This window comes from Solanum stenotomum, chromosome 2 (assembly GCF_019186545.1).
Source record: "Solanum stenotomum isolate F172 chromosome 2, ASM1918654v1, whole genome shotgun sequence".
Classification (NCBI taxonomy): domain Eukaryota; kingdom Viridiplantae; phylum Streptophyta; class Magnoliopsida; order Solanales; family Solanaceae; genus Solanum; species Solanum stenotomum.
The window spans coordinates 70421252-70438219 of NC_064283.1; the positions used below are offsets into that span (position 1 = coordinate 70421252).

The 16968-nt window shown below is 31.9% G+C and overlaps 1 protein-coding gene across 1 annotated transcript; it reads left to right on the forward strand.

The window, feature by feature from the left end:
- The first annotated feature begins 8649 nt into the window (after positions 1 to 8649).
- Positions 8650 to 16968, forward strand: LOC125857221 (ubiquitin-conjugating enzyme E2 variant 1B). The gene is made up of 5 exons (XM_049536916.1): positions 8650 to 8934; positions 10836 to 10975; positions 16080 to 16205; positions 16284 to 16410; positions 16718 to 16968. The coding sequence occupies exons 1-5, from the start codon at positions 8892 to 8894 to the stop codon at positions 16774 to 16776; spliced, it is 495 nt and encodes a 164-aa protein (XP_049392873.1). The 5' UTR covers positions 8650 to 8891; the 3' UTR covers positions 16777 to 16968.

Here is a 16968-nt window from a genome sequence, read left to right on the forward strand (position 1 = left end):
AAATCTTATATCTAACTTTGAAAAGTTAAAAAAAATTATTTTTGTAAGATCTTCGACTTAATAAACTGTGGAAAAAAAAAGAAGATAAAACAACTAAATATAAATAATAATAGTCAAAAGTTTTAAAATCAAAAACATCATTAATAAAGCTAATTTAGTAAAACGCACCTCTAATTATAATATTCTTAAGAACTACGAGAGTTAAATAATATAAAACGAAATGAGTATATTTTGTGTTATGTCTGAAGAATGTTTGGAGAAAAGTTTTGGCCATAGATAATTATGTACATTGTACAAGTTGTTTTTGGAAAAAAGTTTAGCCATAAAATTTGTCTAAGTTTTGGCAAACAACCCAAGATCTCAAAATCTTGAAAAAATGTGTGTGCACGTTTTTTGGTCAAAATTTTTCGATTTTTAAAAAATATTAAAACATACTTCCATTTTTTATATTTATGATAAAAACTAAAAAAAAAAACAATTTGTAATGATTCCAACTATAGTTCTATTTACTTTACCCTACCTTTAATTAAAGATATTACTCATGTAAAATAAGAAATTATATTAAAGAATAGTTAGTTACTATAGTTATTATTATTTATTTTATTGCATCAATGAACCTTTGTAACTAATTATAATTTGATAAATTATAATAATTGTATTATTAATAATTTTATTAAATTATCATGTTATAATTTTGGATAATATATTATATAATTCATTATGAAAAAGGACAATATTCTATTAAATTTATGGATATTCTTTATAATTTTTAAAATGTATAGATATAAATCACGTTTCATGTTTTTTTTTCTTTAAAAAGAATGAAATATGTTTCTCAAAAATTATGGACGTTACATATTAAACTTTATCTTAAACTGGTTTTTTTTTTTTTGAAAAAAAATATTTAAAATTTTATGATCAAACGCTAATTTATTTATGTCCGAACCTTTATAGCTTGACATATGAACCAATGGTTCCACTTTCACAAGTTACCATTTTGAATAATCTTTCTTTCTCTTCATCACGTCTCTCTTCTTGTTTGAAAGCTTACCATATATAAATCCAATTCTTTTGCTTTTTATTGTAAAATTCATCGAAAATAGTTCAAGATGATAAAATAACAAAGGAAATTAAAAATAGATTTATTTTTTTATAAATATTTTCTTTAAGTGTATAATATAATATAATATAATATCACTATTTATACGATAATATTGTGGGAATACACAAGATTATCATGAATATAATATTTTCACTTATTTGAAATTATGAAATTTGAACAATGTTAATGTCGATTGTGGAGTGTTGTTTTAACTCAACGAAAACAAAAGAGAGCTACGGAAAAGAATATGGAATATTCATATTTTATATTATCTAGAAACGAACTAAAATATTACTTATTTTGTTTTAATTTATTTATCTTAATTTTAGTTTGTTTAATAATTAAGATATATTTTTATTTAAAATATATATTATTTTTTATAACTCTTGAATTTTAATTTTTTATTTTAATATATTTAAATTATTTTAATGGATTAGAGGTCCCACTTTCACCATTTTTAGATAAATCTTCCTCCTTCCTCACGTCTCTACCTTTCTTTATTTTGTTTTTTCACTCTTGGCAATATTTATATTGAAATTCGATTAAATTTAAATTTTATCGAGATGTTTTACTTTAGATCTTTTCTTTGCTTTTCTATTTCTTTTCCTCAAAAATTTATTTTTATAATATTACTTTCTTCTTTCACTTTTATTTACTCATAAGTTTTTTCATATTTTTAAAGAATAATAAATAAAATACATAATTTATTTATTATATAATTTATAGTTTTAATGGATTTTAAAACAATAAATTAAAATAAATAGTTAATATTAAAAATAAAATTTGAAAAAAAATTTTTTGGCAAAATTGTGAAAAAAGAAGTTGAATGGAACAAGCAATATATCAATCAAAGTTCAACGATATTGACTATGCTTCTTTAATTAAAGGGAAACAAAAGAAAGCCACGGAAACAAACATTGAATGATTTAGTTTTATCTAGAAAGAAATAATAGTGAAATGATATTTTTTTTAGTTATAATTGCAATATATATATATATATATATATATATATATATATATTTTATATTTTATACATTTTAAAATTTATAACTTTTGTTTTTAAAAAATAAATATTTTATGTTCAAAATTACATTGAATATTAGTTAGTTTAACTCCCTATTGCGAGTTAGTTGCCATAATTTCCTTTATGAGAATCAAATAATAATTTTAAGATATATTTTTCATTATATTTTTATGGAAAAATTACAATTTATAGTACTTTCCGTATAATTTTTGAATATCTAAAATTTTATTTTAAAATATTAAATTAATGTAATCTAATTTAGCTTTAAAAACTATTCAAATAATCTCTCAAAAACCGCAACATAACAACTAAAAGGAATGGAGGGGTACTATGTCACGACCCAGACCGTCGTGATTGGCACACACACTAACCCTCCGGTGGGAGAACCATTACTACAACCAAACTAAACAACTTAACCAAAAATTAGGCACTTAAGGATACAGAAGCATATTTAAATGACAATAAAAATGGAGTCCCCATAAACTCCAAAGTTTTAACTACAACTTAACCAAACTAATGCGGAAGTCTTAACCCTTATAACCTGAAAGTCATTGTACCAAAACTCTACCAAGTATAAGAACAAGGGGTACAACCCCGAAACTAAAAGAACACCTTAACAAATAGTCTGAGTCCGAAAAGAGTGGACTTAAACAAGAAAGATCCATGGCAACCCGAAAAAACGGGTTCACCCTTGAATCCGGTCACGCTCAATAGTCACCTAGCTGAAGTTTATCAATAGCCGCCTGAAGATGCCCTGTATTCAACAAAGAACAAGCAAGTGCAGTATCAGTACACAATCATCGTGTACTGGTAGGATCACGCGGCTATCCCAAAAGGTTAAACACATGTAAATAACCACAACATTATAAAACAAACATATACCGAACATGTACAATATTAGTCATCTTTTTAGGATCAATGTAGCATTACACGTTCTCAATACTACACATTGGTTATCATTTAGAGCAATAAACAATCTTTCAACCTCAATCACCATTAGCTATGAACGTAATCATCACAAGTAGATACACAACACAGTTCAATGGTCTTCTCACGGAACCCAATTCAATGGTCCTCTCATTGAACCCGAACCCAAACTGTTAGCATACCGGAACGTGGTACTCAATCCAATGATTATGCCGGAACGTGGCAATCGATCCCATAATTATGCTGGAACGTGGCAACCGATCTCATGTTTATGCCGAAACGTGGCAACCGATCCATATATTTATGCCGGAACGTGGCAACCGATCCCAGTTAGTGTGTCGGATCGTGACACCCGCCTATTCAACATACCACAATCACAATCACAATGTATATTCGCACAATCATACAACAAAAGGTGATTCATGACATACTATTATTCAATTATCCTCGTTTACGATTAGGGTGATCAATAATGCAACATTCTCATACATACATGTATTATAATGAAGCAATTACAAACATATATCATACCAACATGAAATCACAACCATCACCTACCTCGAATTCAAGCTTGAATCCCCTAAGACACTTGAATCTTCCCTTTTTGGATTATTCCCGCTTGTTTGTGGTCTAAAAATATACAATTAACGCAAGGATTAACAAACGAGACCTAATTACCCGGATTATAATCAATAATATCAATCTTAGGCTAAACCCTTGATCCCCATACCCAGATTAGGGCTTTTTCCACCATAATTTCCAGATCAAAACTCTCCCCCATCGATAATTACCCAAGCAATTAAGTTCTACGGATCGAAACACGGATTCGAGGAGTGAAAACCTTACCGTTAGCCTCAAGAATGGTGAAAAATGCTTAAGAACTTGTCTGGGGTCGTCTCTTAGCTCTCAAGTTCGAAAATTGCAGAATAAAACAATTTTGGGGTTTATTTTCGACTTTAAGTCGTGTCTGCCCTGCCATTGCGGCACCACCCCGCCACAGCGGCCCTGCTACAATGGCACCAATTCCGCTCTGGTGGCCAACACGGAGACAAAATGCTAAATAAAGAATTCCACCCTCATTTCACAACACACCTTCAACCAACGACACTCAGAAAATATCGTTCACGCTAAGATTGATTTCGGGAGTTCTACTAGCTTGAATTCAATTCCGTAAAGTCGTATGGGTTCCTTAACGTCTTAGCTATCCACTCATGTAATCAGATTCATCAATAGATCTCTTATTGTTACCATATTTCTCTAGACCTCATTGACTCCGATTTCGTCCAAATCTGAACTAGGCTCGGAAATCCCAAGTTGCTACGAAATTTTTTTCTGACCCCAATTCTTTCCCTAATGACGGAATTAGGTCATTACATACTAATTTTTTATCTTATGTTTAAGAATGTTTGGGACTTAGGAGTGGTACCCGAACCAAGAACACTCCAAATAATAAAGGTTAAAAAATACTACACATGAAAACTTGCATATATATAAGTCATCTTTGTCATCATCAAAAAATATAGTGTAGTAAAATAAAACTATTTTTTTCTTAATTAGATATTTAAGATTGAGTCTTGAATAAGAAAAAATCTTTAATAAGGAGTGCTCTCTTTCGGATGGGATCCTATGTATTGCTAATTCAAATTAATTGAACTCCAATATGAATACATCGGATAAAACACCGAATAAAAAGTCAAAAAAGTTGTCATTAATATCTTGCGATAAGAACACGATATTCGATTCTCAAAGCTATTAAATAAAAAATCGATATGCCATTTTATTTGCATAATATATGTATATTATTTTTATGAATTAGTTAATTCACTTGTGATCATGTAGTTGTTGGAACCGAATTCATTCAGGCTAGTATTTAAAATTAATCTTTACATGTGTAGGAAAAAATATTATGTATAAATTACTCTTTTTTTTTTAATAGTTGAGAAAGGACGAATAGAAATAAAACATATACACGTAAAAAATAGATTGTTATTTCATTAAAAAGCAATTTTTGTTGGTCTAATTTCACTTTCATATCCTCTTTTTAGCTAGCAAATCATAAATAATTGAATATTATACCAAATCATTCTAATTTTTAAGTTGGGCATGATTTCACTTTCCTATAACTTGAGGGAGTATTGAAACCATAAAAATAAATTCAAAACTTTTTTATTAATGTAAAAAAAATGCTAAAAGTAGTTTCTTTTACATTTTTTTTAGCTTATTGTTCATCTATAATGATGAAATAAGGCCGTACTTAGTATTTCAATCACTTTTTTCGACTTCTATTTTTTCAACTATCAGAAAATGACTGGGGATGATATCGAAAAACCTCAAATTTAGACTATTTTCTGACAATTTCATCGAAAAATAATGATTTTTTAGTAATGAGCGATTTAATATTAAAATTTATCTATACATATGTAAAAATAATATTTCGTAGTATATATTTATCATTTTCCCTTCTTTTTTTCTAGGAAATGGTGAGTAGAAATAGGATACTTGTATTATACATAATATAACTTATTCATAGTATAAATACACTTACATATTTAAGAATGAAATATAATCAGAGAAAAAAACTTCTGGAACTCTTCGTATTTTCTCAATACAACTCTTAGCTTAGAGATGCATTTAACTTTTTTTATTCGATATTTACATTAGAATTCGATTATACAAATTTAAAGATGAATTTAACTTGTCAGTTTATCACCCTGATTAATAGATTAATGTAGGAAAAAATATACAAACTATATATTATAAGGCAAGTTTGGACCGATTTGGCTGGCGACAATTCTAAGAAAAATTGAATTGTTTGTCCACTCTATCAATAGATGATATATAGTATGGGTATCATAGAGGACTGAATTATATTTATTTTTTTGTTGGAATTATATATGATACTAAGTGAATATACATGATATACACCATACCAAAAATAGATCATTGCAAAGCCAAATAAGTGTTGACCACCTATTTCCAAAAATTAAAAAAGCTACAACTTCAGGACTTTATAATCTGTTTACATAATCCAAAAATGTTGGGGTGTAATGTAATGAAGAGATAATTGCGCATATATATATATAAACGATTTAAAAACTGGTAAGAATAATAATATCAATTATAAATTTGGTTGGTGAGAGTAATAATTATATTCGATATAAATGGTTTAAAAATGGGTAAGAATAATAATACTCCGTTCAACAATAGTTGTCAACTATACTTTTTGAGATGTCCAATAATACTTGTCCACTTTATGAAATTAATGGATAATTTTACACTTAGTTTCTAATTTATCTTTATCATTAATTATTGTCATTTCTCTATTATATTTTTCAAGACATTGTATTTATTATTTTCAAAAGGTGATATAGTAAAATTACCCTTCTATTTATAGTTTCTTACAAAGTGTGAAAGTTAATAGTGGACAAATATTATTGGACAAAAGAGTATCAAGCATAAATTTTATTGGTGAGAGTAATGTCTATATATGTTATAAATTATTTAAAGGTTAAAAAAAGTAATAATATCAACCATAAATTTGGTTGTTGAGAGTATGTTTATATCCAATATAAATGGTTAAAATGTTGGTAAGAATATTAATATAAACTATAATTTTTGTCTAACATATATGAAAAATTGTATGTAGATATATAATAGTGAATTTTTTTTTACAAAATATAAACTTGTGGATCAATATTTGTATTTGAAAAATGTGTTATTTTGACATGAAGTTTCAAAATCAAGCTTTTTGGAGAAAAATTTCATCTCATGATTTGAATCATGAGATGAAATCGCATGTCCAGATGTTGATTTCATCTCATTATTTCAAATCACTAGATGAAATCGCATATCTTAAGTAGGCGTTTGGACATGCGATTTCACGCTAATGATTTCGTATCATGAGATGAAATTTCAAATTCTCCAAAAATTATGATTTGGAAATTTCAAATCACGATTAGAGAATTTTCAAATACAAAAATTGACCCACAAGTATATATTTTGTAAAAACAACTCCACATTTATATCTACTAACCATTTATTTCATATGCAAATAAAAGTTATAATTTATATCATTACTTTTTAATACCATTTATTTACTCTAAATCATTTCCTACTTTATCATTTATATTCACCAAATTCTTTATTTTAGATCAAATTTATTTACCAACCAAATTGACCAACAAATGGCTCAAGGTAATAATGTCAGTACATCTTTTGGTCATATGATTGAGAAATGTAAGTTCAATGTGAGAAGATTGACCATACTATGTGGGAGAATTATATTAAAGACACTGCAACTTATGTTTAATTTTATTTTGTTATTGAATTAAAATTTAATCAATAAATATTGTATTTTTTTTTTTGAAAAAAAAGTTTTGTGATAGTATATTATGTGATTTATAAACTTTTGCTTATTTGGTAAGATTATATAAAGAATTGAGACAATTTTGATAATTTTACAGCTCATGAGTTTTTTTATGTTCATAAGAAAACAGACAACATAAAAAGTCCAAATTGCATGTCCAAACAAAACTTCAACTTCATCTCATAATTCATATCATGATTTCATATCGCATGGTCAAACGGACCCTTAAGATTTAAACACTTTTTTTTATTTGAATAAGTTTTAATCGTTAAGGTCTTGAATAAAGTTTTAATATCATTAAAAGGTTTTTGTGTATGGATAATTTCCATCACCATATTATCCACAATTCAACCAACCACCACTATTAACTATCTTTGCTATTACAATTATCACCACTATTATTGATCATCATTATTGTTGACAACCACATGCCATCACCACCGTATCTGTTATCAAAACCACACTAGCAACCAACAGTGTTGCCAACCAATATTGTCAGTCGCTACTACACTTACCGCTCCATCATATAATATATCCACTCCATCACTATCAGCCACCAACCATCACCAATGCGATCAATCTCTACTATCCACCACATCTACCATCATACTATCAACGATTACACATCCTTCTCAATACCATTGACACCAGCTATAACATCAATCAATTTCAACATCACAACCATCACCACCATGTTGATCATTATAGCACCAACTACCTCCACCATCACAACTATCACCAGTTCACCACCACTATCACTAACAATTAACAATGGCATAGCCAAAAAATTTACTAAATGGTCCAGACTAAGCGATTCAACTTCTATGTTTACAAATAAAGAAATTACGCATATTCAAATGTTGAAAACACAAATGGTCTTAAACATTCAATATTTTCAAATATAAGAACAATGCATTAATCATTCAGATGCACGTTTAGTTTCAAATGTGTTAATCTTAACGAAAATAAATAAGATCTTACACCACGAATATTTATAAAAATATTTTATTTTTTCAATAATTAAAAATATTTTAACAATAAAAAAGACAAGACTGAAATCTCAATATCAAAGTTGGGTGGTTAGTTTAACAATTTGCTTGAGGAGTCAAATTTTGCTCTTTAACTTTACCAAACAAAAAAAGTTCAAGCGGTGAATTTTATGTGGCGATCGGTGAGTGTGACACTAAAAATGATGAACATATTATCATCAATTCATTTCCTTTTTAGTTTGATTTTTTTTCCCCCTTTTTACCTAAAATCTTATCCTCAAATTGTATTAGTAGTTGTAAACTTCACATAGTGAATAGTAGTTAGTGTACCATAAAGCTGCATTCTTGATTTAGGGAGTTGGGACCAACATCTTCTTCCCCTTTTTCCCTATTTCTCACTTTCTCTTTCTTGTTGCCTCTTTCTTAGGATTACCCTTTTGGTTTTTCAACTCAAAGAACCTTTCTTTACTGTTGTATTTCTGAATGTTGCCAGAAATGGGGTCAGAAGGATCATCAAGAGTTGTAGGTAAGCATCAAAATCTTGGAAAAAGATTGGATTTTTATTTTCAGTTCAAGTTTGGGGTTGTAGATCTTTGTAGAACTCTTTTGTCTTGTTATCCAAAAGTGGTCTTTTTTTGTTTGGATTCATGGGGTTAACAATTTTGTGCTGTTTAAACTCTTTATGGTATTTGGGAATAGGGTTTCTTTATTGAGTTTAGTTCAGATTAGGCTAAGTGAGTTGGCTGATGATTGCTGACATAGAAAGATTCAATTTTTAGCCCTATTGGATGAATTTGGTGTACACTTTTATGGGAAAGTTGAAGTTTTTGTTGACAGAAATGCTTGCCCAATTAAGGTGAAGTTATTAGCTGAATTGATGCCAATTTTGGAAGTTCTGTTTCTATAAGAAACTATTGATAAGGTTACTATCCTGTTGTAATCTGTAGCTGGGGTTTACTATCCGGATGGTACATATCCCGTCGCCTTGGGTGTTTTGGGCTTTATCGATTGTGGAGGTCGAGTTTCCTTTCTTGATTTGTTACTGCTTCTGTGTGTGTGTGTGTGTTTGTTTGTTTGGCTTCTTTTGGAAATTGAAATCTAACTTCAGAGAGAGGTTAATGTATCTGAGATGTGGATGGTTAAAAAATGTGGATGTAAAGAAGGGTAATGTGATTTATGAGTTATGACATACCACCTTAAAAGATCCACCCCATGTCAACCATAAATATAACCCTCTCAAAGATATCGAACCTTCCCATACTTATGAGTGGAAATCCAATTCCGTTTTGGAATATTTTCATCAGGGATGGAATGACCTATGTTGTAGTGGAGGAGAGAAGGCGAACCAACTTTCTTTGGTCGCTTCTCCCGTCTGATTGAGTAGCTTTCGCTCCTTCCTTCCTACTTTATTATAATATAAGCATACTCCGAGAACCCACAATTCTTTCACAAATTATCTTTTCGTGAATTCGACATCAGTGATCTACGACCATCCTTTCTTCTTTCCATTCCCAAAAGGAGTAGTTGGATGATAGGTGCTAAGTCCAGGCCTGGACATCATTCCTTTTTCCTCCTCTAGCTGCTGGTGAGGGTAAATATTTGAATGTGTTGGGTGGGAACTAGTGTAAGACAACATAAGGCAAAATGAAGTAGGGATAACAGAACTTCAAGTGTTTTATCTGTAATTGTAAAAGCAATTACTTTTATTGTAATTAGAAATAACTAACAGCTACTTTTCATCCATAGCAGAGAAGCCATCAAAATGAATTGAACTAAACACTGACTTACGCTTTCTTGATTAGAGTAGTGGGTGAATGGCTTGAAAAACATTACTTCTGTGGCTCCAAATGAGGATTAATCTTCACTAACCCTAGAGTAGAAAATAAGACCTTCATCTATGGAGATGCCAGAGGTTCTAATCTTGGTTCCAGTTTGAGTTTTCTGTTTAGCTTGCTTGCATCCTTAATTTAATGCTGATTATTGTGCTAAACACGTAACCAGTTATCTTTATTAGCTTCCTAGAAACAACTACTTTCACGGGAAAGCTGTTGGCGATCTCGTCATTTATATAAGGCTAATGGTAAAAGGGGAATATTAAAGTTAGTTTGTTTCTAATTATAGTAAGGTGACATTCTTTTTGGGATGGACTAAAAAGGAAAGGGTGCCACATATAATGGGACGGAAGGAGTATTAATTTTCCTTAGACATTCAATGCTACCTTGCAGTGTAATGAAATTTAGCCTAACACTACTCCTTTTGTTGCTCTAAACTGCATAAAGCATCATCTGTAATTGCAATGACATGATATTGTTCAGTAACTTTGTCTTTAGTCTTTTTCAAGGAAGCCGTTCTTAATGCACTACATTCAACATACTATATCAGCATGTTTTGTAATCTTCACCTGATAATATTTGTGTTCATGTCCAGTCCCAAGGAATTTCAGATTATTGGAGGAGCTTGAAAGAGGAGAAAAAGGAATAGGGGATGGAACTGTCAGCTATGGGATGGATGATGCAGATGATGTGTACATGCAGTCATGGACAGGAACTATCATTGGCCCTCCTAATGTAGGCTTGCTTTATCAGCTCTTTCATGTTTGTGCCTATGACTCTTTTTTTCTGTGTTCTTGAATAGCCTGATTATTTTTCCTAAGGATGCAAGTGACTTTACAACTTTATATTTGCACGTAGACATTGTATTTTGGATTTTGGACGTAAAATGTTAGGAGGTACTACTCTCATGTTGACATCTGAAGTATGTTATTACTCATTTACAATGGATACTGAATTCTGTCAATTAAGATAGTCAATTGAAATCTTACCACTCAAGTCGTAGAACTAACAAGGTAACACCACAGTTTTGAATTATCTTCCGTGAAAAACATAAGTCACATTTTTCAAAGTTTACATATTATAAATTACATGAATCAATCCAAATTGAGCCTAGAATTAACTGAATTTCAGTTTTTAGTTTTGTATGCATATCTTGGTTATTCTAATAAGTAATAACTGTTAGCTTAACTGGCAGAACTACCGTTACTGCAGTTAGGCTTCATGGTACTTTGTTCTGTTGGTAATGAAAATATGTTTTTGAATTTGGTTCTCAGGCTGATCTTCAGTTACCTTTGCTGACTATTTGATCATATCTCGATTTTGTTAGACTTGATTTGCATTCATTTTTGAGATATCTTTCCCTGGGTATCCTAAAAACAATACTAAGATAACTGAGAGGAAGGGGACTTAGGGCTGATTATGCCTTATCCATGTGCTAAGTTATTGGAGAAAGTTTATCTGGGTTAACTAGGAAAAATAAACTTCTGCAGGTCCATTCATTTTGAACAGGATTGTGGCTGCACTAGAAAAAGAAGAATAATTAAGAAGAAAGTATGCCATACAAGTTATTGATAAAAAATATGTTGGCAATGAGTTGTAGAATGAAGAGGCAGAGAGAGAACATCCCACTTATGGGATATCAATTTTTGAGTCATATTTATGTGTCATCTGCTAAAGAAAACATGATATACAACGTGTGCACAATATTGTATTTGCGTCATTATCATTTAGAACCTGCTAAAAGAAAGAGTATGATATGATGCATGTAATAGGATGTAATAATTGGGGCAAGGAAATCACTCAAGAGTGCAAGAGGAAGGAAGAAGGTAAGCAGTACGAGTAGTAACAAAAGAATAATTGGTGGAAAGAGAGAGTATAGGAGTCCCTCCTTGAAACTGGATTCTGAATGTGTCTAAATCATTTATAATCTGTTAAGGGAAAAATGATACAGCACATATTTTAGGACATCAGAGTCAGCTGTGCTGGTGTATACTATTGCTGACAATATTGTGCTAACTGACGAAACTAGCAAGAGTGTCAACCAAAAGCTTGAGCTATGTAGAAGCAATCTATACAGTAGGGTTTTAAGATATGTAGAAGTAAGAACGAATATATGCTCTACAAGTTTAATCAGCATAAGAAAAATGAAGTTGAGGTGAGTTTAGATGGGGTTGTAGTGCCCAAATGCAAACAATATAGATGCATAGGCTTGTTGTTTGAGGAGAATGGAATTGTAGATGAAGATGTTCCACCCAGAATCAAATACGCATGGTTGAAATGGAGAGTGCTACCAGGGTGTTGTGTGATAAAAGGATGCCTATTAAAGTGAAAGATAGGTTTTATAGAACAAATTATAAGACCAACAATTTTATATGAGAGCGAGTATTGGGCCACTAAAGTTCAACAAATCCACAAGATGAGTGTTACAGGGCTGCGGATCCTAATACGGATACGTGGTAATACATGATTAGACAAGATTAAAAAAAATGACCACATTTTCTCGAAGGTGCAAGTGGCACACATTGAGATAAAACAAGTGAAGGTCGCTTGGTTTGGTCGTGTCCTGCCTCGACCTTCATATGCACTAGTCTGTAAATGTCATACCATGGTGAATGAAGGTGTTAAAAAAGGACTAGGTAGGCCTAAAACACATGGGAGGTAATGTCTTGAAAGACCTACAATCTCTTGGAATTCATGCGGACTTACAAAAGATAGAGCACAACAGAAGAAAAAAACATATATAGGCGATAGACACTGCTTGAGAATAGATTTTAGTCCTGTTAGTCTTTATGAGGAAAACAAGGTTTTAGTCATATTTTTCTTGATAAGGTTAAAGTTTATTAATAAAGGTACCATGATGGTACAAAAGACTGCATCATAAGCAGTCAACACCTAAAACAGCAAACCACCAGTTACAAATTTCCTAACAAATCTAAAAACTCTATATACTGATCCATACTCTCAATAACATCTTTTACACCAAAAGAACAGATTTCGGAGACGAAGTATTTTTGATTCCGGATATCAGATATGTGAGCCCTTTTATTTTCAAAGTGTTGTTCCTCTCCTTCCCGATGGTCCATAAAATGCATAGAGGGATGGTCCTCCTCAGCTGCTTCTGATCCCTTGTTATCTTCTGCCCTTGCCAAAGGTTTTAGTCTTATTATTACATTTAGTTTAGGTCCAATGCTCTCTAGGAGTTTTTTAGCCTAGTAGAGATTTTTTTTCTAGTTGAAAATATAGAGAACTTATAGTATTTCTATTATTATTTGTATTTCGTATAAGGCTTGTCTAAGATGAATTTTAATTGGATAAACATGATCAATGAGAATTCATATAGCCAGCCCAACTTGTTTGGGACTAAGACATAGTTGATTGTTGTATCATCAAGAGCTATTAGTGATGACTTACAATCCAAGGATGAATTTGTAATTAGTTGGCGACACGCTCTTTGCCACTTAATGACTTAACGAGTAAGTCTGCACATTTGATTTATTCCAGGTGCATCTTTCTGCCACAAGGAACTAAGGACACACTTGGGCCACAAAAACTTTGAAAATGACACTTTGATTTTCATCGAAGGGCTTCGATTTTTAAACTCCGCCTTTTTGGTGAACAAGAAGATGGTAGGGCACAACAGTTGCCATTTCAAGAAAAAGAATTCAGTATGGTAAAAAGCTGCATGTATGTTCTTATATAGATAAAAGAAACTAGAGTAACAAGGATTGGTATTGCAGGAAATAATCTAGAGATTTGCCTCGGCATTCAAATATATTTTATTCTTTAGGGTTTAGATAACCAATGAGGGGGTAGATATAGAAGAGCGGGAAACAGTCTAGAGAAGGGGAAGAAAAAGAAGAAGAAGAGATAGAGATAGAGAGAGCAAATGTAGTTCAGAGTTCAGACCGAATAAACTGGTGGAGAGCGGCATGTTTCTAGGTGTCGGCGCAAAGGCATTTCGACATTTCTGATTACAGTAATGGAGGTGTTTGGTTGTTTTGAATCTTTTTTTGTGCTAAAAGTTATTTTCTTAGAAGGTATCATCTCTCCAATTTTTAGCGTTATTGGATTTTTCTGAATTTAATGTTAGTGTTGTTCTTCTCTTATTTCTGCTTTTATGAAAGTTTGAGTTACCACAAAAAAAGAGAAAGAAAAAGACGATCAAAGTAGACATGTTACATAAGTCCTGCATTTGTGTTGACTATCACTATATCAGTGTCTGATGTGTGCGACATAGGTACAAGTACTTCATGTGAGTGCTTGTAGTAACAGAGGTGTTTGGTTGTTTTGGATCTTTTTTTGTACTAAATGTAATATTCTTAGGAGGTATCATCTGTCCAATTTTTAGTGTTAACGGATTTTTCTGAATTTATTGTTAGTGTTGTTCTTCTCTGATTTCTGCTTTTATTAAAGTTTGAGTTACCACAAAAGAAAAGAGAAAGAAAAAGACGAAGGAAGTAGACATATTACATAAGTCCTGCATTTGTGTTGATCTATCAGTATATCAGTGTCTACATACCTTCTTCATCTCTTTGGATAAGAAACTATTATGAAAATATTGCACTTTTGAGTTTTGACGCATCTTATATCACTTTAGTTTCAATTCATCCCCTTGATACCGTACCAAATACATTCAACCTCATCAAAAAGCCAATATTGTCTTATTAGTAACTGAGCTACCTATTGGAATAAAAAGTTAACTGCTGTACCGTCATACTTTCTAGCTCAACTGCTTATGGAAACTTATGTTACATGAATTTGCTTACCGGTATGTATCTAATACGGTTATGCATACCTTCCAGTATGGGTACTCACATCTTTTTCCTGGCCAATTTTAGCGTACAACTCCTAACTTTTAGTTTATGTGGAAGAATTTAAGGAGGTATTACTGCCCATATTCACTGCCCATATTGCATTTTTTCTACACGGGTGCATAAAAAACAAATGAACGATCAAATACAGTATGACTGAAAGTATTAAAATGAAAGTAGGAACTATAGAACGACAATGGAGTAACTGCCCCCAGCTGCTCAACTCTGCACTTATGGATAACTTGATTTTCAACCACCACGTATGATGATAGAAACAAGAGGTCAGCAGTAGGTCGGTGGAACCGTAAATTTGTAATAAAATTTGATTTTGTTAGTAAGCACAAGTCTGGCATTGACAAAAAATAGCGGACCTTAATTCTCACTTAGGTTATTTAGCATTCTTTGAAGCAAATATGGTCTTTTGTAAATGAAAATTATCCTTCTGTAGTTGTTGAAACCTCACTAGGGGTCTTAATGGAGTTTACTCAATATTAGGAATCAAGACAACCATCTTTCTATCCAATGTGCCTTCAGTTTGTATTTGTTTAGAATACAATTAAATATAGAAGTGTGCTCTCTGACGGCTTAAGATTTTAGATGAGATGGTCACACATTTCAACATGGTATCAAAACCAGGTCCATTTCAATTCTTTGTTCACCAATGTTGGGTCCCCATCTTTTATTGTCCTCACTCCGGTTAACGAGGTCTAGGCGTGCAGGGAGTGTTAAGAGTCTCCCATCTGATATGACATGGGTAATTGGTCTTCTTATATGATTTTGGGTAATCCGCTCCTCAATAGAGTGTACTTCATCAGATATGGGATGGGTAATTTGGTCTCCTTATATCGTCTTTGGGCAATCCTCCTCTCCAGAGCTAGCTTTTGGGGTTGAGTTAGGCTCAAAATACATTTCTTTACCGTATTCAATTCGTTTTTGTAAGACTGACAAAATAATTGCTCGCAACTCATGCTGACTTTGACCGTAAGGAAAGCAAAAATTTCTGTGATAATGACATGTATTGTTGACAGACTGTACACGAAGGGCGCATCTATCAGCTGAAACTATTTTGTGGAAAGGAGTATCCGGATCAGCCACCTGGTGTAAGGTTCCAGTCCAGGATTAACATGAGCTGCGTAAATTATGAAACTGGTGTGGTAGGTACCGCGTACTTTCTATCTGACTTAATTAGGTTTCATATTAACAAAGTACGCTTACGCGTGAGAGTTTTTCAGGTAGAGCCAAGTCATTTCCCCATGCTTGCTGACTGGAAGAGGGAAAACACAATGGAGGATATATTGATGCAGTTGAAAAAGGAAATGACGTCTCCCCAAAATCGAAAACTAGCTCAGCCTTCTGATGGTGAGTCATTACTAGGTTGATCAATATAAAGAACTTCTAGTACTTCTCATTTTTATTATTATCTCTTGTTCTATATAATATCGGCTTGAGTTAAGGTTCTATCGAAAACAACCTCTCTACCTTTGAGGTAGGGGTAAGGTCTACATGCATTCTAACCATATCTAGACTCCACTTTGTGGCTATATGACTGCCTCAGTAATGTCTCGATACGAGCAAATGCAGTAATGTACCGCATTGTTAGATCAAATAGCACGTTGAGAACAAAATTACGATATCAATCTGAATGAAGACTACTCTCTTTTGCCAGGCAATGAAGAGGGCCGGGTGGATCAAAAAGGCCTAGTTGTGAAATGCTGCATTATGTAAGTTTTGATAAAATACTGAAAGATAATAATGTTGTATATAACCTTAATACGTAGACGATTCGAGAGTATCGTAGCATGTATAAGTATGTGTATGTTTTGTATTTCTTATTGAATCCTCCTTAAATTATGGGATGGATTGATGTTTAATGCCAATTATCCAACTCTCTGAATAAGGCTAACTATAGTTTTCATA